The sequence below is a fragment of the Pantherophis guttatus genome, chromosome 3 (genome assembly GCF_059756535.1).
Source record: "Pantherophis guttatus breed Tessera chromosome 3, ASM5975653v1, whole genome shotgun sequence".
Taxonomy (NCBI): Eukaryota; Metazoa; Chordata; class Lepidosauria; order Squamata; family Colubridae; genus Pantherophis; species Pantherophis guttatus.
The window spans coordinates 94210977-94235027 of record NC_142065.1 but is presented as its reverse complement, the minus strand read 5'-3'; the positions used below and the strand labels follow the sequence as shown (position 1 = coordinate 94235027).

At 39.0% G+C, this 24051-nt stretch overlaps 1 protein-coding gene across 2 annotated transcripts in view; it reads right to left on the bottom strand.

Moving 5' to 3' along the window:
* LOC148114683 (complement factor H-related protein 5-like) overlaps nt 1-24051 on the bottom strand; it is an 88592-nt gene that overhangs the window by 1258 nt on the left and 63283 nt on the right. Inside the window, exons 14-18 of one of the 2 annotated variants that reach the window (XM_087890062.1) lie at nt 19815-19985; nt 15036-15212; nt 5596-5772; nt 3275-3457; nt 2101-2297 (exon numbers count right to left, since the gene is read on the bottom strand). In XM_087890062.1, the coding sequence (XP_087746188.1) occupies nt 2101-2297; nt 3275-3457; nt 5596-5772; nt 15036-15212; nt 19815-19985 (905 nt within the window). The remainder of the gene's footprint in view (nt 1-2100; nt 2298-3274; nt 3458-5595; nt 5773-15035; nt 15213-19814; nt 19986-24051) is intronic. The other variant, XM_087890063.1, reaches the window with a different exon arrangement.

Here is a 24051-nt window from a genome sequence, read left to right as displayed (position 1 = left end):
GTTTTCAACAGAAAGCAAGTAATTCTTAGGTTGGATCTAGTAGTCTCTGGAAGTCAATAGAATCTCATTTACTAATAGATAATCAATCAATCTGGTCCAATTCATTTCAGAGAGTGTTCTTGCTCAATCTATTTTTCCATTTATTCTAAGCTTAGAAATATTTCGTGGGATATCTCATTTTACATGTAATGTATAATGTATGATTACACAACCATGGTGGCACAGTGGTTAGAATGCAATATTGCAGGCTACCTCTGCATTCCTTCTGCCAGGAGTTTGATCCCGACAAGCTCAAGGTTGACTTCCATCCTTCCAAGGTTGATAAAATGAAGACCTAGATTGTTGGGAGCCATATGCTGACTCTGTAAACCGCTTAGAGAGGGCTGTAAAACACTATGAAGTGGTCTATAAGACTAAGAGCTTTTGCTATTGCTATTATCAAGTGTTACTAATTTAGTAATTTTACTTTTTGTTCTGGCCCTGCGGCTTCTGGTAGGTATTTATAAATATGCATATAAACACATGAGTGAGTAAATTGCATATGGAAGTTCAAAGGACAGGACAATATTTCAATATCAATGCAATGAAATAAATAAAGTAAAATGTATGAGTGTTCATTCGGAACAATTCTTTTTCAGGCATCTAAATTTGATGACTGAGGCCAATGAAATCAATGAAAATAGCCCACTGGATTTCTGGTCCTGTGGCTTCTGATAGGTATTTATAAATATGCATCTAGACACACAAGTGAGTAAGTTGCATATGCAAGTTCAAAAGCCAGGAGAATATTTCAATATCAATGCAAATGAAATAAATAAAGTAAAATGTATGTGTGTTCATTTGGAACCATTCATTTTGAGGCAACTAAATTTGTTGACTGCGACCAATGAAATAAGTGAAAATAGCCCACTGGGTTTAACATAGAGGTCTTCATCTTGGAATCTGTCAGGATTGATCAACAGACCAGAAGAGATGAAATGCTGGCAGATTCAGCATTCCAGCCCCATTCCTCATTGTTTTTAAGTATTAACCCCGTCCCCATAGTGCTTAACAAATGAATCTTAACAAAACAACACAGTTGGAAGGGACCTTGGAGGTTTCCTAGTCCAACCCCTTGCTCAGGCAGAAAACCTTATACCATTTCAGAAAAATGGTTGTCCCCAATCTCTTCTTAAAAACTTCCAGTGTTGAAGCATTCACAACTTCTGGAGCAAGTTTTTCCACCTATTAATTGTTCTAACTGTCAGGAAATTTCTCCTTAATTCTAGGCTGCTTCTCTCCTTGATTAGTTTCCATCCATTGCTTCTTGTCCTGCCCTCAGTTGCATTGGAGAATAGCTTGACTCCCTCTTCTTTGTGGCATTCCCTGACATATTGGAACACTGCTATCATGTCACCCCAGCCCTTCTTTTCATTAAACTAGACATACCCAATTCCAGCATCCCTTCTTTATATGTTTTAGTCTCCAGTCCCCAAATCATCTTTATTGCTCTTCTCTGCACTCTTTCTGGAATCTCAACATCTTTTTTACATCATGGCAAACAAAACTGTTTGCAGTATTCCAAGTGTGGCCTTACCAAGACATTATAAACTGGTATTAACATTTCACGTGATCTTGATTCTATCCCTCTGTTTATACAGTCTAGAACTGTGTTGATTTTTTTTTGGCAGCTGCAGCACACTGCTGGCTCATATTTAAATTATTGTCTCCAAGAGCCCTCTCACAATTACTACTATTGAGCAAGGTACCACCTACACTATGGCTGTGCATTTTGTTTTTCTTGCTTAAATGTAGAAACTTACTTTTTTCAACATGGAATTTCGTTTTGTTAGATAGCACCCAATGTTCAAGTCTGTCTATCAATGATCAATGTTTAAATCAAGTCTGTTAAGAAGTGTTCTGATTTAGAAGAAATGCAGAAGACCAAGTTACCTTAGAAAACATTACATCAACAAATTTAGCTGCCAGACCTAGGTCTTTTAAATATTTCAAGTGATTTTTTTTAATGCACAGATATAGATATATAGGTATATAGATATAGACAAGCGAAAGAAATGTTAATATTGGTGAATTAAAGTATTTTTCTGAAAATATACATACAGGAATGCAACGCGGATAGTTAAATTTCCCATCCACACAATTAACTCTAAATGATCTGGTATCTGGATGTGGTATGTAGTTTCTTAAGCATACAAATTCCACTACATTTCCATCCTGAGAATATATTTTATCCCCGTTGTCCCACTTCAGCCTTATGTTGTGTTCTCTCAAATCTTCTTCACTTGCTGAACAAGCAGCTGAAAAAGGACACAGATCAGATGACAAATAGAAAGTTTTACACTGAGGAATTCATTTGATAAAGCAATTAAAATTTAGGTTAGAAATTCTATGTTGCAATAGGCTAAAATGATTAGAGATCTATGTAAATGGATTCCCCCCCCCTTTTATTTTATTTTGTCTCTCATGAACTAATTATCAGTCATGAATTAAAACTCTTTTAAGCAAGACAATGTTACATGTGTAGAAGGAAGAAGAAAAACATTTTAGTCCCCTTCTTCCAAATTTCCTCATACTGAATATCTGGATTAGGAGAAAACCAGGTTCAGGCAACTTCTCTTATAATGTCACCTCATATCTTCTTTTTCAACATTGACTAAATAGGGTAGATGTGATTAAGTCAACAGAGTCTTCATCCATACTTAGCCTATTTAAAAAATAATAATGTTAGTTCCCTAGAGATTCAACTTATACTATCATTCAAAAAGAGCCCTAGTGGATTGTTGGGAAACATGACTTTTTGTAATTTTTGTTCAAGGAATGATTGATTGACTGACTGATGGCATGATGATGATAATGGAGGGCCCAGTGTTCTGATCTGTGAAATACTAAGAAAAATAAAATCTACCTACTGAACTCAAGTAAACTAAAATCTGAATTTTATCAATAATGCCACTGACTAAAAAGATGTCTGTTATGAAATATAGCTTAGGGAAAGCAGAATTTCACCAGGAGGGTTTCACAAAATGAGGACAACATTTGTACATGACAAAAGATCTTGTACAATTCTCCATTATGAAGCAGTTTCTCCCTGAGAAAGTTACTTTATCTTGGTTCATAATACTACTACTTTTATTCAATTACAAGGAAGTAAAATATTTTCTGGCACTAACATACTGACATAACATGTCTGATGTGTGAAATTTATTCCATTCCCAAAATAAAATATTTCTCTATAAAGATTAAATCTATAAAGAATTAAAGATATTACTTATACCTCTACATGTTGGTATTTGTGACCAACGACCATTTTGACAAGTCACTCTTGGAGAACCTTGCATTGTATAATAATTTTGGCACTGATAAATTACACTTTCAGAATGTAAATAGATTAGCTTGGGTGAGTCCACAATGTCTCCATTCTCCACATAAGGTGGACGTCCACATTTCCCCCCAATATCTATAACAGATACAGAATCTATTGAGCAAGAGTCCTCATGATTATAAATATTATAGTGTATTCACACACAGAGACACATTTTAAACATATTCATAAGAAACATATTCATTTCAAAATTCATAAGAAACATAGTCATTTCAAAATTATACTAATTCTTATTTTTAAAAAGTAACAATATCATACAGCTTAGTCAATTGATAGGCAGAAAATGATTACTACTGCTGTCCTTAGTGTTGTCTTTCAACTTCAGAAAATAGTCATTACTTTCTTAATACCTAAAATCAGATCTGTATTTAAACAAATAGCAATTGCTTTCGGACAAACGGCATCTCCCCACAAGGTGTTCTTATTTTTATTACCCATTTTCCATTAATAACTGTTCAAACTCTGCACAAATCAATTGTGTAGTTGTACTGGATGTTGTGCTATCCATCTCAGTATTGAAGTGATAGGAGGCTTGCAACACAATAAAAGCAAGAATAGAAAAAACATTAAAAAATTATAAACATTAAAATTAATAGAGATTGATTAAAATTAGGAACTAGTACATAAGCATCACAGTGGTAGAACCTTCTTTCTTAGGTCACCAGTCACTTCCAGTGTAAAGAGCTCCATCATGGCCCCAAGTCAATTGGCTGACCCAGGTTTTAAGGCAAATCAAGAAGGCCTAGAGGGTGAGGGCGTATCTCACATCCAACAGCAAGATTTTCCAGATTGTGGAGGCATGGCAGAGAAAGATCATTTACCAGATCCTGCTTGACTGAGGAGGTTTGCAGCATGTTCCTTTTGCCAGAGTGAGTGGGGTGGGTCAATCCCATTGGGGTGACATAGTCCCCTGTGCCATGAAGGCCTTTAAAGATGATAACTAACATATTAAATTGGACCTGGAAGCAAATAGCAACTAGTGCAACTCATGTAACAGAAATGTTACATGTGCCGTTGAGCAGGCATTGTGAGTCTACAAGAACCCACAGGTTGTAACCCCCAACCTCATCCAGAACTGAAGATTTTAAATTCCCAGATCCCAAGCTCCAAGCCATAGCAACATAGTCTTACCAGGGTTCAAGCCTATTGTCCCCCATCCAGTCACCCACAGCATCTAAGGAGGGAACAGACTAATGTCTCCTTAAAAGATCCCAGGAATGCCCTCTTCTGCAGTGATGCATTGATCACCACTGGAGGTTTTCACCAGTTAGGAGGGATATGAATTTAATAGGCAGGCACTTGAACTGACAGCTCTAAGGACCCTGTCCACTTCTTCAGATCTAACAGAATCAACCTGTTCCCAGATACCTGTGTAAGCCCATTCCCTGGGAATCTCTAATGGACCTGCTCTATGTTTGGTCTCCTACTGAGAATAGATACAAGCAACTTTTCCCATCAGATATTTCACAAATTCCTCCACATGGCCCTGAAGATGATCGCCCAAGTCCTCCTCCCATTATATAAGTTATAATGCAAATAATAGGGATAAGTTGAAGGATGGAATTGAAAGGTATGGAACTGAATGCTACTGATATTAGCATCAAAAGAAAAGTCAGAAAAAGGCAGTAAATGATGAAAAATGATAGGGATGGGAAAATTTGATGCTACATCAGGAGAAATTTTAAAATGTGCTTTCAATGATAAGTGGTTACAGTATTTGACTAGGCCTTGGTACCCTCGAGGAAAATAAGTGAATTATGAAATAATGGAAAATTGGTTTGAAATTATGGAAGATTTTGTGTAGAGTTGAAAGTTGGTTGCTGAATATGATAATAGAGGTATTAGAGAGAAAGCAAGCATGACAATCAAGGGAGCATTTAAATAAGCAGGACGTTTCTGAATTGATTCAAGAGAATATAGGCCAAAAATAAACTATGACAAAATATATCATCAATATTAGGCCAGCTAAAGTCACAATATTGTTCACATGTTGATCAGTTCCAATAATGCTTCCATTGGTTATTTTAGTCTAGCCTTCTTTGCCCACACAATGTAAAGAATCATTCAATCTCTGGAACAACAAATACCTGTTTGTCTGAGTCTGCATAGATTGAAAGACAGCAAGTTTGGCCTCTTTCTTTTAAGCATCACTTTTCAACAATGTTGCTTCAAAAACAATTACCTTGAGAAGTTCAAAAATAAAATTACTGTACCTTTACAAGTAAAGAATCCTATCCATTGTCCTCTTCTACATGTTATTTTAGTAGATTCTTTAGTATCAAATCCATGATTGCATATATAATTTATTATTTTTCCAGAATCATATTGTTCGCTATCTTCTTCCTCCAGTGAAGTATTGGGGATTACTGGGGCTGGACCACATGACTGTTCTGGGGAAAAAAATGAAAAAACAACTTTCAGTATAAATCAATTTATGCCAAGATTTCTTTAAATATTAAACAATAAGCATATCAATAACAGTTTTAAAAAGTTAAGATGCAAGAGCCCTGTTCACCTGTTTACCTTAATCTTTGCAAAGAATTTATTCATAGGAGACTGTCTGTTTCAGAAGTCCGATGCATTTTTTAAAATAAAATTCTAAATACAGGTAGTCCTTGAATCACAATTGAGCCCAAAATTTATGTTGCTAAGTGAAACATTTGTTAAGTGAGTTTGACCCATTTTACAACTTTTATTGCCACACTTATTAAGTGAATCATTGTATTTGTTAAGTTAGTAACACGGTTGTTAAGTGAATCTGCCTTCCCCATTGACTTTGCTTGTCAGGAGTCACATGAGCCCAGGACACTGCAACCGTCATAAATTTGAACCACTTGCCAAACATCTGAATTTTGATCATGTGACCATGGGGATGCTGCAACAGTTGTAAGTGTGAAAAATCATCATAAGTCACTTTTTTCAATGCCATTGTAACTTTGAACGGTCACTAAATGAACTAGATAATCTATACAATTAAGTCATAAGAGCATACATTAATATTGCATGATTTAAGTATAATTGTATTATGCATATACTTAAATACATTTTCTTTAGCAAGGGAAAAAAACTGAAGAAATTGATTAAAGTTTGGTTTTAGAATTGCATAAATGCTTCTCTGGCCTGATTTTCTCAAAGAGAAACCACAAAAAAGATTTTGAGGTATTTCGGGAATTTATTAAAACAACATTCTAAAAGCAAATTAATAGAAATCTGCTGATTGATTTGTTCAGTTCTATACTTTAATTTAGAAATAGAGTGATTTTTAGACTGTGCATATATGTTTGATTTTCATATAGTGTTTGTGTTTTAGTTTTAACTTTCTGTTCATTGCATAGAGTCACTTTTGTGAGATAGTCAACTATATAAATTATTAAAATAAGTATTAAAACCTTTTTTAAATAAAGTTTTTCTTTATCTTCAAAGGAGGGTACCAGGGGCCAGGTTCTGAAGGACCATTGGACCAGGGGTGAAACACTCCCGGTTCGGACCGGCTCGGGCGAGTAGGTAGCGATGGCAGCGGGTAGTTCGGAGAACCGGTAGCAAAAATCCCTGCCCCGCCCCCCATGCCCAGCTGAGCCCCGTGATCATCAGAGCCTTTTTTTCCTTTTAAATGGCTCTGACCAGCCAAGCTCTGACATCCCAGCTGAGTTGCCTGCTAATCAGACAACTCAGCTTGGATCGCCAGAGCCATGTTTCTCCCCCCCTCCCAGCCTCCAGGTTGCTTATCTTAGCTGCTGATCGCATGACAATCACAATTCATGCATTAGCAAGCAACTGAATCTCCCTGCCTGCAATCAAGCTCATTGGTGAGCAGCTCTTTCTGCCTTCCTGCCTAGACTTGTGGACTTTTTTATTATTATTTAAAAAGTTTTAATAATCAATACAACAATTTTCTCCCCACCCCCTCCCCTCTCCCTCCAACCCCCCTCCCCCCAACCACCCACCCCCTGGACTTCCCAGAGCAAAAACAGGGTATAACATAACAAACATAAGCTAAAATAAGCTAACTTTCTGTGGTCTCCAAACTCCCTCTTCCTCTTTAACTCCCCTTACAACTAACTAATCATATTTCAAAAAAAAAGTATAGATTTCATTCATAGACTATTTGAAACTTTTTAGTCCGATATTTGTTTTGAATATAGTCAATCCATCTTCTCCATTCCAATATATATCTTTCATTTGAATGGTCCTTCAAATACGCTGAAATTTTGGCCATCTCTGCTAAATTCACTACTTTTAATGTCCATTCTTCAATAGTAGGCAGGTCTTCCTTCTTCCAGTACTGCGCCACCAAGAGTCTGGCTGCTGTTATTAAATTTAAAATCAACTTAGTCTCTATAACAGTACAATCTGTAATTATACCTAACAAAAAGAACTGTGGTGTAAATTTTATCTTCTTTTTAAGAATATTTTGAATAATCCACCATATTTTTATCCAAAATGCCTTAATTTTTTTACATGTCCACCATATATGATAATATGTGGCATCATCACATTCACATCTCCAACACTTAGGTTGCACACTTGGATACATACAGGCTAACTTTTTAGGATCCAGATGCCATCTATAAAACATTTTATAAAAATTCTCTCTTAAATTTTGGGCTTGCATGAACTTCACATTCCTAACCCATATTTTTTCCCATGTTTCCATCATTATTGGTTCTTCAATATTTTGTGCCCACTTTATCATATAGTCCTTAACTAACTCCGTCTCTGAATCTATTTCTATCAATGCATTATACAACCTTTTTATATGCATTTGACTTTGGTCTCTAATCTGTTTTACCAAATTCTCCTCATTTTGCAAAAAACCAATTTTCCGATCTTCTCTCCATCTAGCTTGCAACTGTACATATTGAAACCATGTTCGAATTGTCCTTTCTTCTCTTAGTTGATTCAAAGATTTTAATTGTAGTATACCTTTCCTTGTTAAGAAGCTCTTTATATGTAATCACATCCTGCCTTTGCTCTACACTTATATTCTCTATCGCGTGTCTGGGTATTGCCCACAATGGTAACTTCTCGTTTAGTTTATATTTATACTTTTTCCAGACATGCAATAGAGCATTCCTTAATATATGGCTTTTAAAAGTCTTGTCCACTTTCTTATCATATAATAAGTAAGCATGCCACCCGTAAACCAAATAATATCCCTCAATATTCAATATTCTTTCTTCTGTTAAATTCATCCAATCACTCATTGCTGATAGAACAGCTGCCTCATAATATAATCTTAAATTAGGCATTTTGAGGCCTCCTCTTTCACGTGTATCCTGCATTATTTTTTGTTTTATTCTCGGTCTCTTCCCTGCCCAGACAAAATTATTAATACCCTTCTGCCATATCTTCAAATTCTCATCTTTTTTAAGTATAGGTATCATTTGAAAAAGAAACAAAAACTTAGGCAAAACATTCATTTTTACTGCTGCTATCCTTCCTAACAAGGATAATTGTAATTTTTTCCAGTTTTCCATCTCTCTCTGTATTTTTTGCCACAACGGATCGTAATTATGCTTAAATAATTTTGCATTTGATGTCATAATATAGACCCCTAAATACTTAACTTTTTTTACAATTTCAAATCCTGTTAATCTTTCTAATTCTGCTTTTTGATTGATAGTCATATTTTTAGTTATTATCTTCGTTTTCCCTGCATTTATTTTGAATCCAGATACTTGTCCATATTGATTAATTATATCCATTAAACCTGCAACCGACTGTAATGGTTGGGTTAAAGTAACAACCAAGTCATCTGCAAATGCTCGTAATCTATAGTCATACTGCCTAATCTTAATTCCACTTATTTTGTCCGACCCACGTATCTTACTTAACAAAAATTCCAAAGTCAAGATAAACAATAATGGAGACAAAGGGCATCCTTGTCTTCTTCCTTTTTCTATATTAAAAGTATCTGTTAAACTACCATTAATTATTATTTGCACTGTTTGTTTCTGATATATTGCCTTAATAGATTTTATAAAATGTTCTCCAAACTGCATCTTTTCTATTATTTTCAATAAAAATTGCCAATTCAATCGATCAAATTCTTTCTCCACATCAAGAAATATCAGCACTACAGGGATTTGGTTGTTCTTCCCCAAATACTCCAATAAGTTAACCATTTGCCTTACATTACTCTTCATTTGTCTACCATTTATGAAACCAGTTTGATCATTATGAATCATTTGTTGCATGACTGTCATTAACCTATTTGCTAATATTTTAGCAAAAATCTTGTAGTCTGTATTTAAAAGTGATATGGGCCTATACTTTTTGGCTGGGTGTGGTCTTGCTCCTCCTTTGGAATCAGAGAAATATAAGCTGTCCTCCAAGATGGGGGTACATCTCCTCCAGATTGTATATTAGTAAATAATTCTTTAAGTGGTACCACCATTTCTAACTGCAAATGTTTATAAGAAGCAGCTGTCAAACCATCCATCCCAGGAGCTTTACCCACTTTCAACTGCTTAATTGCAAACATAATCTCCTCAGTGGTTATTAGTTGATTTAAACCCTCCCTTTGCTCCTTTGTAATTGCAGGAATATTCTCTTTCTGTAAATATCTATCTATATCTGTACCTTGAATTTTGTCACTAGCATACAATCTCGTATAAAATTCTAAGAAAGCTTTTTTAATCATATTTTGCTGATAAACCTCTTTACCTTTATATTCTATTTTCTCTATAGTCCGTGACTTTTGTTTTTTCCTTAGCAAATATGCTAACCACCTCCCTGGTTTATTAGGATTGCAAAAAATATTATGTTTAGCATATTGCAAATTAGTTGCGACCTGATCTGCCATTAACATTTTAAATTGCCGTTGCAATAAATTAATTGCTTCTTTTATTTTCTTATCTGCTGGGTTCAATATCAAAGCTTGTTCTTTTTTTTTTAATTTCCTCTTCTAAGTCCTTCCTTTTTTTTTCCTGTTTGCGTCTATATTTATTATTCAAATATATCAAAATATCTCTCATATATGCTTTACTTACGTCCTAAACCATTTCCATAGATGTATCCTTATGCATATTTATAATAAAAAATTCTTTCATAAATTTTTTGGATTCTTTTACATTTTCCTCATATCTAAACAGATTTTCATTTAACCTCCAAGATCTCCTAGATCCCATTCCATTCTCTAATTCCATCCAAACTGGACTATGATCCGTTAAAGCTCTTGGACAAATCTTCGTTTTCTTCACCCTGGAAAAAAAATCATTTGTGATTAATATAAAATCAATCCTAGAGAAGGATTGATGTCTATCAGAAAAAAAGGTAAAGTCTTTTTCTCCAGGATTTCTCTCTCGCCAAATATCTCTCAACTCCATAACCTCCATCATTTCAAAAAACGATTTTGGCAATCTAGCACGCGTTGAAATGTTCTGCAAGAGCCCCTTCTTATCTTTTTTAGTGTCCAAAACTCCATTCCAATCACCCAATAAAATACATGATTTATAATCCCATTGTAATAATTTGGAATGTAAAAGCTTATAAAATTTTTCCTGCTGTTGGTTCGGTGCGTAGACTCCAATTAAAAGTATTTTTTCTCCTTTTATTAAAAGTTCAATTGCTATAAATCTTCCTTGATCATCTGCTTCAATTAATTTGGCAATTAAGTCTTTTTTTAGATATATAACTATACCATTCTTCTTTTCGGGAGCAGATGCGACAAAATGTATACCTAACCTTGCATTTGTTAAGTATTTTTGAGCTTTACTTCTAATATGAGTCTCTTGTAAACAAATTACATCATTTTTAAACTGTTTCAAATAGTGAAATATTTTTCTCCTCTTTGGTGGTGAATTTAGGCCATTAACATTCCAGGTCAAAAATTTAGTTGCCATTCTTGGCCCCCTGAAGCTTTTGGAGCATCTGCTGGAAATCTCCATGCATTTTACTTTTTGGTCTTGCTCCTCCCACTGCTTCTGTTTTTGTAGTGTCTTGAATCATTTGAAGTTGCTGCACTCTTAAGTCTTCTTGACGCTTGGCTGCCGCTCGAGTCTGTCTTTGATCCTTAGGTTCTTCTATCTCCAAAGCTTGAACAGTAGTCGAAAATTGTATTAATTCTTCTTGGATAAGCAAATCACCCTTTTGGCCCTGTGCCAACAATTCGTCTTTCTCCCCCTTTCTTGCCCCCTCTATTTCCATCTTCCTTCTAGCTTCCTGGGGCTGTGGGCATCCAGCCTTTAACACATTGGTATAGAAATCTCTTGCCTTCCACACTGAATTGAGATGATATCTTTCTCCTGAATAGTTCACCACTAGACCAGCTGGAACTTCCCATCTATACTGTATCTGTCAGTTTCTCAGTTCTTCCACCAGAAAGGAATACTCCTTTCTGATTCTCAACATTTTGTGGGGGATTTCTTTCAATGTTAAAACCTCCTGCCCCTGCACTTGAAGTTTATTTTTAAATGTGATTTGTAAGATTTCGTTACGTAATCTTCTTGTTGTAAAATAAACTACAATGTCTCTTGGTAGATATTTCTGTCTGGCCATCCATGAATTGACACGATAAATTTTGTCAATTTGCCATTCAAAATTTGCTTTTTGATCTCCCATTATCTGTGCAAATGCTTCTGAAAAGATCTCTCTCAAATTCTCTTGCTTATTTTCCTTGAGGCCTCTTATTCTCAGAGCAAATTCCATGTCTCTATATTGTATCATTATCACATCAGCCTCTACTCTTTCCATCTTGCCCTGGACCTCCCCCATTTTATTTTCAAGGTTCTCATTAGGCTGCTTAATTTCTTCCACTTTTTCATCTATTGCTTCAATATGTCCTGCCAATCCTTGTACTGCCAAGATAATATCTTCTCTAATTTCTTGGTTTCGTTTTTGGATAGTCTCTTTGACTTGCTCAGTTTCTTCAGCAACCTCACGTGTTTGCTCCTGAAATATTGAAACAATTTTTTTTCTATATCAGAAGCTTGTGTTTTGACGGCTTCCTGCAACATTTCAAGTGTTAATATTGTTGATTCCGTTGGAACAGAGAGAGATTGCAATCTGGACGTTTGAGCTGGCGAAGACCCAGCACTTTTGGGGACAATAGCCTTAATTTGTTTTGAAGCCATCTTTAGTTTCCAATTTAAATTTACTCAGCTGCCAGAACAATAGATCCACCAAATCCAGAAATCAGTCTTTAAGTAATTCTTTAATCTTCTCCTTTTTTAAAAAAAAGCACAAATCTCTAATTTTGCACAGGGGCTGCCCTCGCTGAGAAAAAAAAACTTTCCTTTTTAACTTTTACTTTCACGCCCCATTAAAGCTCAATTGCCATCTTGGTTTCACTTTCTCCCCTTAATAAGTCAGAAGGAAGTAATACATATTTGGAGTTAAAGTTCAGTACTTGCAGTTCTAATCTCTCCTGAGTTTGCTCAGCCTGCTTCTGAATGATGTTTAATCCAAGCGTTGTTTGCAGGGGTGGTCGTGGTGTCTTATTCTGCTTAAAGCAGAAATGTCCCGGATCCGGAGCTCTGTCGGGCTTCCAGGGAGCTCTCACCCTTCGAGCCCCAGAATTGTTCCTGGGGCTCCTTGAGGAGCTCTACCTACGCCCGTCTGCTCTCTTCCTCCCCTTTTCCCGGGGAGAAAGTTTCCAAGCCACTAGACAGTTGATTTGCGCTGTTCTAGTGGCTTTATGAGATCGCGGGGCTGGCGCTCAAAAGAAGAGTGTCCTCGGTGCCTGCGGTGCCACCGGAAGTCCCTAGACTTGTGGACTTCAACTCCCAGCAAAGCTGGCTGAGGAATTCTAGGAGTTGAAGTCCACAAGTCTTAAAGTTGCCAAGGTTGGAGACCCCTGTTCTATTGGGTAAGTTTTTTCCCCCTTTGGGAGCTTAAAAAAAATAGTTAATTGGGGGGTTTTTTAGTTGTTCTTTTTTTTAGACCTAGCCATTTAAAGTTTAGGAAGTTTTAAATTTAGCTGCTATTATATAAAAATAAAAATAAATTAAAATAAAATAATATTTGTGCAGCTTTCTGAGATTTAGTGTGTTTCTGCAGTGTTTCACTCTAACTACACAGACACACAAAATCTCACAAAGCGGTATGTGGAATTTTGTGTGTGTAAAGTGTGAAAGTTGGTTTTTTGGGCTTTTTGTGGCTGTGTTGCAGGGGCCATTTTGGGTCTAGCACAGCTGCTTTTACATTGTGGGTGAGCCAGTTGTGTTGTGTTGTGTGTGTGTAAAGTGTGAAAGTTGTTTTTGGGGGGCTTTTTGTGGCTGTGTGAGGTTCCTCCTTGTTGCGGGGCCATTTTGAGTCTAGCACAGCTGCTTTTACATTGTGGGTGAGCCAGTTGTGTTGTGTTGTGTTTTGTAGGTTAAAAAAGGGCAAAGAAGTGACATTGACTTGGCCACGCCCACCCAGTCACCTTACCAAGCCCCGCCCACTAATTAAGCCCCGCCCACAGAACCAGTAGCAAAAAAATTTAGATTTCACCTCTGCATTGAACTGAAGACAGAAGTTATGTCCCATTGAGGCCCTGATAGAAAGCAAATGTACAAAAAGCTAACAACAATTGAGGAAAGTCAGCAGCTGACTTTAGCTTCAAGCACCAGGTCATACTGACAAAAATAATTAAGAAGTCAAGCTAGGAATTATGCATTAAATTTAATTATTGGACCTATTCTTATTTCTTTTAGGTTTGTCTTTTCCTTTTTGTAAAATCTTATACAAGTGTGTGCACGCACACACACACTAGCATGACATGCTCCAGCCTTTGTCACCTTTAGTTCCATAACTGCAATATCCTCTAACCATCAATTTTGCATTCAAGCCACCCAAAAACGAATGTCTGAGCCCCCAAGCTTTGTCCCTCCACCCTGTCTTGCAAGAGAAACTTTTGAGAGATTGTATGTATTTCTGGTAGACTTAGTGAGAAATGATTCCTGTAGATTGGAGAGAAAGGTCTTTGTTTTTCCCAGGGAAAGCATAATGGTCTCCTGCTTAAAAAGGCCCAGCAATTCTAGCAAATATCTAGGAAAGAAAACAGGGCAGCCAGAATAGCACTGAAAATAAAGTGCTTTATAAATAAATAAAGGAATGTTATGCTAGTGAAGATTAGACATGGACAAGGAAAAAAAAAAAAGCTTTGCACTGTTATGCTTACTTACTTTGCATTTTTTTTATTATTATTATCATATGGCACTTGCCTAACCTATATACATTCACTATCTCTTCTCTGGAGTGGTAAAAGAGGCCTTTAGGGAAGGCAATCTTTGAGCTGATTTATTAAAGCAGTGACCCTTATTTTGCAGGTTCACCTCAAAAAATAATAGTGGTTGTGGTGTTTTTTGGGGCTTTTTTGCCTGAACAACAGAGGGATGGTGCAGTTGTATGATGTTCACATGACACTTTCTAAATCTTTTATAAATTGTGAATAAGAGAGATTTTGAAGTCAGAATCCTGCTCTGATAAGAACAGTTCTGAAAGTATACATGATATTTCACATGAGATTAATGCTTGAGTTCAAAATGTGACATTTTAAGACCTGTGAAATTTCAATATTTATACAAAAACTCCAAATTCCTCGTTTATGCATCTTCATTGTCCCATTTCTAATATCAGCATAGGAATGAAAAAAAAAATGCATGGATAACTTTTTTTAGAACTCAAACCCAGTGTTGGCATTTCAATAGAAAAAATTACTATTTCTTACCTTTGCAAACGGGTAGCTCAGACCATTTCAAATTTTCACATCTTACAGTTTTTAACTGACTAATTTCAAAACCTGAAGAGCAACGATACTCCACAGTTTCACCAGGTAAAAATATTGTGCGATTCCCAATGTCTATTATACCATTGTCAATTTCAGGAGGAGATTTACATCGTAAATCTAGAAACAGGAACCACAGGAAGATTTGTTAATGAAAGAAATAAAATATCATAACATAAAAAAATCAATATCATTTTTATTGTATCTGTATAGCAAATCTGTTTTAATGAAACATGATTCAAAAAGCAAATCTCTATGCAAAAAGCAGCCACTAATGGAGAAGTAGTTGTGAAAGACTCAAGATGCTGCCAACCCTTCCATCATAAGCTCCTCCCTCCCTCATAATGGAGTATGTAGAGCATATACAGCCCTTATGCCTGCCACCATATACAGACACAGGTCAAAGCAGAAATGTAGAGAAATAGGTTTAGCATCCATGTACCAACCCAGGTGCGGGAGCAGCAAGGCCGGTCTCCCTGGGGGCCTTCAGGCCTCCAAAGTGGCCGGGCCATTCCCTTGCTGGCTTGGGACCTCATTGAGTTCCGCGACACTTTGGCTAGGCTGATTGACAACTACACGCCGATGAAGACGAGGAGGGCGGTGGTGGCGGGGGCCCCGGAGGAGGCAAAGGAGGAGGTGATGGAGGAGGAGGAGGCCTTTATGGCAAGTTTCCTGAAGGCACCTCCATTGCGGTGGACTCCAAACACTTCTTCTCTGGCGTGGGCTGCAACAAGTATGGCGTCTTCGTGCGAGCCGGTGAGGTGAAGCCATCTTATCACAATGCTATCACCGTCCCTAACAAAGCCTGGGTGAGCTCGGAGGAACTTTTTGCTGTTACGCTGACGAGGTGCGAGATATTCATTTGTTGCTGGATATATTAATTTTATCCTGAGAGGATGTGTATGTTTGTGGGTGTGAATGGGTTAGGGATAGGTTAGAATTTAATTATTAGAATGGAAGGAACAGGTTTGGAGTGGCTGGAATTAGGGAGAATGAGGGAGCCGGGGGAAGGGAATGGAGTTTCCTCTGCTGAGTGTACAAGCAGAAGCAGATCGGGGCTCAGATGGGAACCCCGGTTCGGTATGAATGGGATGCCTTGTTTGCCGGGGAGGTGGGGGACCAAAGAGGTGGGGAAGGGGATCTCTGGGGGATGGAGAGCCGGAATATCACGGTTATGACTGGGAGAGGTAGATATGGTGGGAGCCAAGGAGTAGGCCGCTCTCGGGGAACTAGGACTCGCTACCTCTAAGCAATTACTTGTTCCAGCCCCTTTGGTTCTGGTTCACTGGGCTCACCTCTTATACCTGGTGACTTGGGATGTCAGGGCCCTGGCCTCAGGCTGCTGCTGTTTAATGCCAGGTCTGTTGTTAACAAGGCTCCCCTTGTTCGGGACTTAATCTTGGAGCAGGAGGCTGACCTGGCATGTATAACTGAGACCTGGCTAGGCCGGGCGGGGGGGGTTCCCCTCTCTGAGATGTGCCCAGATGGGTTTGGGCACATCTGCCCAGGGCAGGGGTGGCAGCTATTGTCCGGAAGAGCCTTTGTCCTCGCAGGATCCCTGCCCTGGAGATTGTTGGGTGTGAGTCTCTCCTCTTGAGGTTAGACTCAAGGGTTCAGATGGGCTTGTTGTTGACGTACCTGCCTCCCAGCTGCATAACAACAGCCCTGCCTGTGCTGCTAGAGGCAATAGCCGGGTTGGTGGTGGAGTTCCCCAGGCTTATGGTACTGGGGGACTTCAACTACCATCACTTGGTGATTCTTCAGATGGGGCTCAGGAGTTCATGGCTTCCATGACAACCATGGACCTGACCCAAGTAGTTCAGGGTCTGACCCATGAGGAGGGGACACACTCTCGACCTGGTATTTCTCTCGGAGCAGTGGAGATAATCTGGAATTAAGGGCTATAGAGGTCTCTCCCTTGTAGTCAGATCATTTCCTGTTGAGATTGGACTTTAAGACGCCACTCCTCCATCACAGGGAGGTGGAGCCGATTAAGTGGTTCCACCCCAGATGCCTAATGGATCCTGAAGGGTTTCAGAAGGAGCTTGGGGAAATACCTGACTCCCTTGTCCACAGTCCGGCCGAAACCCTAGTGGCTGCCTGGCATAAGGCGGCATCTGGAGCATTGGACTGGATTGTGCCTTTGCGGCCTCTCAATGGCAGCGGATCCAGGAAAGCTCCTTGTTTACTGAGGAGCTCCGGGAGATGAAGCGCCAGAAGAGACGTCTAGAGTGACACTGGAGGACCAGTAAATCTGAATCCGACTGAACACTTTTGAACACTTTTGAGAGCCTTTGTTAGGACTTACTTAGTGGTGATACAGGCGGCAAAATGTTCACATTTTTCCGCACTTATTGCATCTGCGGATTCTCGCCCAGCTGCCCTATTTAGGGTAACTCGCTCCCTCCTTAAGGTTGGGGGAACAGAGGAGCCCTTGCATGGTAGAGCTGAGGAATTTGTGCAGTTTCTGTTGGATAAAATCACTCAGATCCGGATGGACCTGGACTCTGATTGGGCAATACCGACCGAGATGATGGGGGCGGGTCTTAGTCCTGTTGTGTGGGAGGAGTTTGAGCCAGTGACTCCTGAGGAAGTGGACAAGACTGTAGGGGAGATGAGCTCCTCCACTTGTTTGTTGGATCCAAGCCCCTCCTGGCTGGTTTCAGCCAGCAAGGAGATGACATGAGGCTGGCTCCAGGCTTTAGTTAATGCATCCTTGAGGGATGCATTAAAGGAAGTGGTTGTAAGGCCCCTCCTCAAGAAGCCTTCCCTGGACCCAGCAGAATTAAAAAAACTTTCGTCCAGTCTCCAACCTACCCTTTGTGGGAAAGGTTGTAGAGAAAGTGGTGGCACTTCAGCTCCTGCGATCAATGGATGAAACGGATTATCTGGACCCTTTTCAGTCCAGCTTCAGATCTGGATACAGCACAGAAACTGCCTTGGTCACGCTGATGGATGATTTCTGGCAAGCCTGAGACAGGGGTCATTCCTCTATCTTGGTGCTACTTGACCTCTCAGTGGCTTTCGATACCATTGACCATGGTATCCTTCTGGGGCAACTAAGAGAGCTGGGAGTGGGAGGCACCATGTTGTGGTGCTTCATCTCCCATCTCTCTGGTCGATCACAGTCAGTGCTGGTAGGAGGACAGAGGTCGTCCCCTAGGCCCCTCGTCTGCGGGGTGCCTCAGGGCTCGGTCCTCTCTCCCCTCCTATTTAATATCTACATGAAACCACTGGGTGAAATCATCCGACGACGCAAGGTGGATATCAGCAATATGCTGATGGTACCCAGCTGTATATCTCCACCCCTTGTCAGTTCAGTGAGGTGGTAGATGTGATGTGCTGGTGCCTGGAGGCTGTGAGGATCTGGATGGGAGTAAACAGGCTCAGACTTAACCTAGACAAGACCGAATGGCTCTGGGTATTGCCCCCTAAAGTCTATGTTGATTATCCATCCTTGGTTCTGGGGGGAGAGAAAGTACCCCCCTCAGAACAGGTTCGCAATTTGGGTGTCCTTCTAGACTCATAGCTGAGATTGGAACAACATCTGACAGCTGTAGCTAGGGGGACCTTTGCACAGGTTCATCTGGTGTACCAATTGTGACCCTACTTGGACCAGGAGGCTCTCCTCACAGTCACTCATGCCCTTGTCACCTCAGGTTTGGACTATTGCAACACGCTCTACATGGGGCTACCCTTGAAAAGTGTTCAGTTGGTCCAGAATGCAGCCACGCGAGTTATAGTGGGTGCACCTAGATACACCCACATTACACCAATTCACTGCGAGCTGCATCGGTCTCTGGGCGCAATTCAAGGTGTTGGTTATTACCTTTAAAGCCCTACATGGCTCAGGACCAGGTTATCTTCAAGACTACCTTCTACCACATAGCTCCCAGAAACCAGTAAGATCCCACAGAATCGGTCTCCTCCGGGTCCCGTCAGCTAAACAATGTCAGCTGGCAGGCCCACGGGGGAGGGCCTTCTCTGTGGCTGCCCCGGCTCTCTGGAACCAATTACCTCCTGAAGTCCGGACCGTCCCCACCCTATTGGCCTTCCGGAAAGCGGTGAAGACCTGGTTCTTCCGGCAGGCCTGGGGCTGTTGATCTCGTTATAGTGATCTTGCGAGACCCGGCTACAAATTGGAGTGTATGTGTTTTAATATTTTAATGTTTTAATGTCTTCTTTTAACTTTTGTATGGGATATTGTTGCATTGTTTTATTCTCTGCTGTAAGACGCCCAGAGTCCCTTGGGAGTTGGGCGGCATAGAAATGTGACAAAATAAATAAATAAATAAATAAACCCTGATCTGACTCTCAGAGAAAGACAAAGGCACAATGTACAATGTGCAAAAGAACCTGATCAGTCCCTTGGAATAGATCACACCAGTGGTGGGCTGCCCCCGGTTCGGACCAGTTCACAAGAACTGGTAGTAAAACCGGTGGGAGGCTCCGCCCACTGACCCGGATGTCATCATAGGCCATCTGTGCATGCACAGAAGTGCGTGGGCACGATGCAAACCGGTAGTAAAGGTAAGTAGAACCCACCCCTGGAGCACACGCATATATAGAGAGGCCACTGTGGATAAATGGCTGTGAAGAATTCCATAAACCATGCTCTGAATGTTCTCCTGACCTTTTTGCTTCTTATCTATAAGAAGCGATATTTACTTTATCTATAATGTCCAGTTTCTTTAAAATAAAGGTAAAACTGAGCATACAAACCAAGACAGCGTGGAGGTGTTTGCCATGTTCCATTTTCACACTTTATCTTTTGTGGGCCACGAAGAAGGAAATGTTCTTGACACTTGAAGCTAACTTCGTCTCCGCTCTTGTAGATTCTCATCTCAGCTATATTGATGGCATTGGGAAGCTGAGGTGGTGAAGGGCAGATTCCTTTAACAAAACAGTTTATGATTAGAACTTGATTAGGATTAGGGCTGAAAATTATCTCATTTCTATTTCACCCAAAGAAGATTAATCCTAAGTATTTTCTTAGGAGGCTTTTATGTCAAATCTCTTGTTTACTGCGATTGAGAATGCCATAATCACAAAGAGATTGAAATTCTAATTATATTTGTATGATACAATTATCAGGACTTATTTTAAATCAGGCTTTCTTCATCCAGTTGGTAAATGGCTGTGTAGCAGAGCTGGCAAATAAAGAAATAAAATATCATAATCTCAAGTAGTCTTTAGATTTTTAGAAACTTTCCATACATTTGATTATGATATTCTTCTCTCTTTGGCAACTGAGTCTTACAGAAATTTGTGGCTCTCATTTTTCTTGACTGCTGATGTCCTCAAGTGATCATGGGGAACTAGTTTTGTGTATCACAGCCATAAGATTCTGCTGATCCACAGGCTTCTATCCTTATTCCTGTCAGTCAATATTTGCCTTAAATTTCAGGAGATATTTGTTTGTTTGACAGTGTTTTGCAGATAAACACTTATGATAAGAATTAACAGCATTAATTTAACCTGGTTGCAGTATAATCAACTTCAATTGAGATGGAAAGAGGACCAAAAACCTGGTATAATGATGCATGAAGAAGAATTGGTTAGACATATAAAAGAGAAAGGTCCAATGCATATTAAAAGGGTTTATAATGTTTTGTTAGAAAGGGATTCAGAAACTGAACTGGTTAAAGATTGTATGATAAAGTGGGCACAAAATTTTGCAGAACCAGTGATGTTGGAAACATGGGAAAAAATATGGGTTCAGAATGTTAAATTTACACAGTCGCAGAATCTGAGGGAAAACTTTTATAAAATGTTTTATAGGTGGCATTTAGATCCTAAGAAATTATCGTGTATGTATCCTAATGTTCAACCAAAATGCTGGAGATGTGATTGCTTAGATGCCACATATTACCATATGTGGTGGACTTGTAAGAAAGTGAAGGCTTTTTGGATAAAAATTTGGTGGGTCATGCAAAACGTTTTGAAGAAAAAAATTCAGTTCTCTCCACAATTGTTTTTATTGGGTATAGTTAAGGGTTTTACATTGGGTGAAGTAAAGCTGATATTGTATATGATAACAGCAGCGAGATTACTGATAGGTCAATATTGGAAAAATGAAGCTATGCCCACTATTGAAGAATGGACTTTGAAGATGGCTAGTTTTGCAGAGATGGTGAAGATTTCAGCATATTTAAAAGATCGGACACAAGAGACTTATGTATGGGAGTGGAAAAAGTGGATAGATTATGTGCAGAATAAATATCAAACTAGGAAATATCAGATAGCTTTTAACTGAATGTATTATATAGTGATAGAATAATTGAATTGTGAAGATGTGAAAAATATATAGGGGGTGGAGGGGTTCAAGTTTTATAAAATATGTTTCTGATTTGGACTATATTCTGTGGAAGTCCTGGGGGGAGGGGAGGGTTGGGGGGGGTTAGGGAGGGTTAGGGGGGGTCAGGGAGGGTTAGGGGGGGAAACTGGGGAGAAAATGTATTTGTAAAACTTTTTCAATAAAAAAAAAGAATTAACAGCATGCAAAAATTAATCACTTTAAAAGTCAAATAGCAATTGGACACTAATAATAGTGTCCTTAATTTACCTTAACAATAAATCTAAGATACAGGACATGCAATTAGTCCATAAATGTTCTGTGAAAGAGATCAGTTTGGAACATTTTCCAAAAGAAAAATGCTATAACCATAAGACTGATACTACTATTGAGAAACAGTGACTTTATATCTCAGTCCTCCCCCATCATTTCATGGAAGTTGAGTTCCACTAGCACTTTGTCCATGTAAACTAGCTGACTGCAATTAGAGACTTGCAGGTATCCAAGTCCCAAACTATATAGATCAACACTAAGAATTGACCCAGAAATCTATTGGGAACCAGTGACAGGCCCTATGTGCTATTCCTTCCTTTGCCAGTCTCTCATTGTCTATGAGGTAGACTGCTTGCATAGTGAGAATCCTTGACTAATCACTTCATCCTGAAAAAATCTTCTCCAAGATTTAGCACCTAACAGCATGCTCAGATTAGATCTCCAGTCGTTGTTACATAGATTTCCCTTTCCACAATGATACAGAATGCCAGGATTGACCAACTGGGGAACAAATAACAACAACAACAAAACTACAGATATCATTTCCTATCAGACGATAGCAAATCTTTTATCCATTTTTCTCTCAATCATTCTTTTCTGCTATCTGTTCTCACATTTGTCTTCATATCCTCCAGTCTGTTTTTCCACAAACTAATATTTCAGGACCCAAATTTAAATCATGATGTCTGTTTCTTACAATTCTAACCCTTTGCTGTTACCTAGTACTTATAATTCATCTTTAAACATTTCACCAGAAAACTCTCACAAAAGAGCCATTTGTTCCCTGTTATCACACTAGAACTTTACTACAATCATGAAACTCTCAATGGTACTTATAAAACAACTATAATAAAAGACATATAAGATCAAAACCAATTAAACAGTTACCAGGTCTACAAATAAGACCTGGTCTTATTTTCAGGGAAACACAGTAGTGTTGTTCTAACTGAATAAGACCTGGTCTTATTTTCTTTTGGGCCCCATTTTAGGGGATGTCTTACCTGCTTATTTTAGGACTATCGCAGCCAGGCCTCCTGCATGGCTCAGTGTGCTGATGCCATTGTTCATGGTGTGAGGCTGCACGTGTGAGTGGCAGCAGTGGCAGGATGTGGCACACAGTGCCCTGCTGCAAGCAGCAGCACCGGCACAACGAGCCTTGCAGTGTCCTGCCGTGACTGGCGGCACCAGCATGATGCCCCACATGGCTTCCAGCTGCGAGCAGCCACAAGCATCCACAGAAGAAGTCGGACATTGGTGCGACATTTATCCGGGTGTGGGAGGCTTGGCTGTGGCCGTCTTAAGGTAAGTGAGTGTGGGGCAGCTCCACCCCACATCCCCACCCTAGCTTGATTTTTACACATGTGCCTTGCCCCACTTTGTATAACCAGATGATGGGCGGGGCTTAACTGGGGCTTATTTTGGGGAGTAAGGCTTATATAGGCACAGTCGTGAAAAATCGAACTAGGGCTTGTTTTCGGGGTAGGCCGCATTTTGGGGGAAAGACGGTAATTACATAAAATAGCAATATAAGTCACTATTGCAAGATTGTTTTACTTTAAGGCCACAATTGGTGAAGCAGAAGGAGCCATCAAAGCTTTGTAGCGATGACATTTATACACTAGTGAAATTTAATTGTATTGCTCTTTGGCATATATAAAAATAGTTTGCAGGATTGATCATAAATTAGATTAAACTGGACAAGCTGATATTGAACTATAGTATGAGGAAAGGCCACCAATTACCACAAAGACAGGTAGCTAGTTGAAATCATTCATCTAATCCAGGCAAAGTTTACCCATCCACTACAATGTTTGCTTCTCTACGAACTGAACAAAAATAAGATTTAATTAATGCAAATGTAGTTAGGATGCCTCAAAGATTCCTACATCTTTAGAAAGGAATGAAGACATGGTTTGTAACCTGAATGTTAAAATAGTTACATTTTATTGCAATATGTTTCTTATCAATTTATAGGTTTTTTTACATTTATTGTAAATTAACTGACTTGGAAGAATTTGTAGAAGGACAGAATATACTGTATGTATTGTTTTCCAACAAAATATTTATCAATAAAAAGAAAAAAATGAATGATTTTTCCTTATTGAATATTTTTTTGGGAATTAACTAGGAGTGATGTAATGATCCGATGGTCCTCTTAAGCAGCAGAAATTCTGAAACTTCTTCCATTGAGGGTTTTTTTTTTTGCTAGGTCAAGAAATCTGTATGGATGTCTCCATGCAAGTAGCAAAAGTCAAAGATGAATTCCGTACTAGATTTGTTCTATGTAAATTCACTTAGGTTGCTGAAGACACAAAAGACTCAAAGCGAAGAACCTTTGTAATGTGACAAATGACATTTTATCACTGAATTTGCCTAATGGGGAAAAGTCGG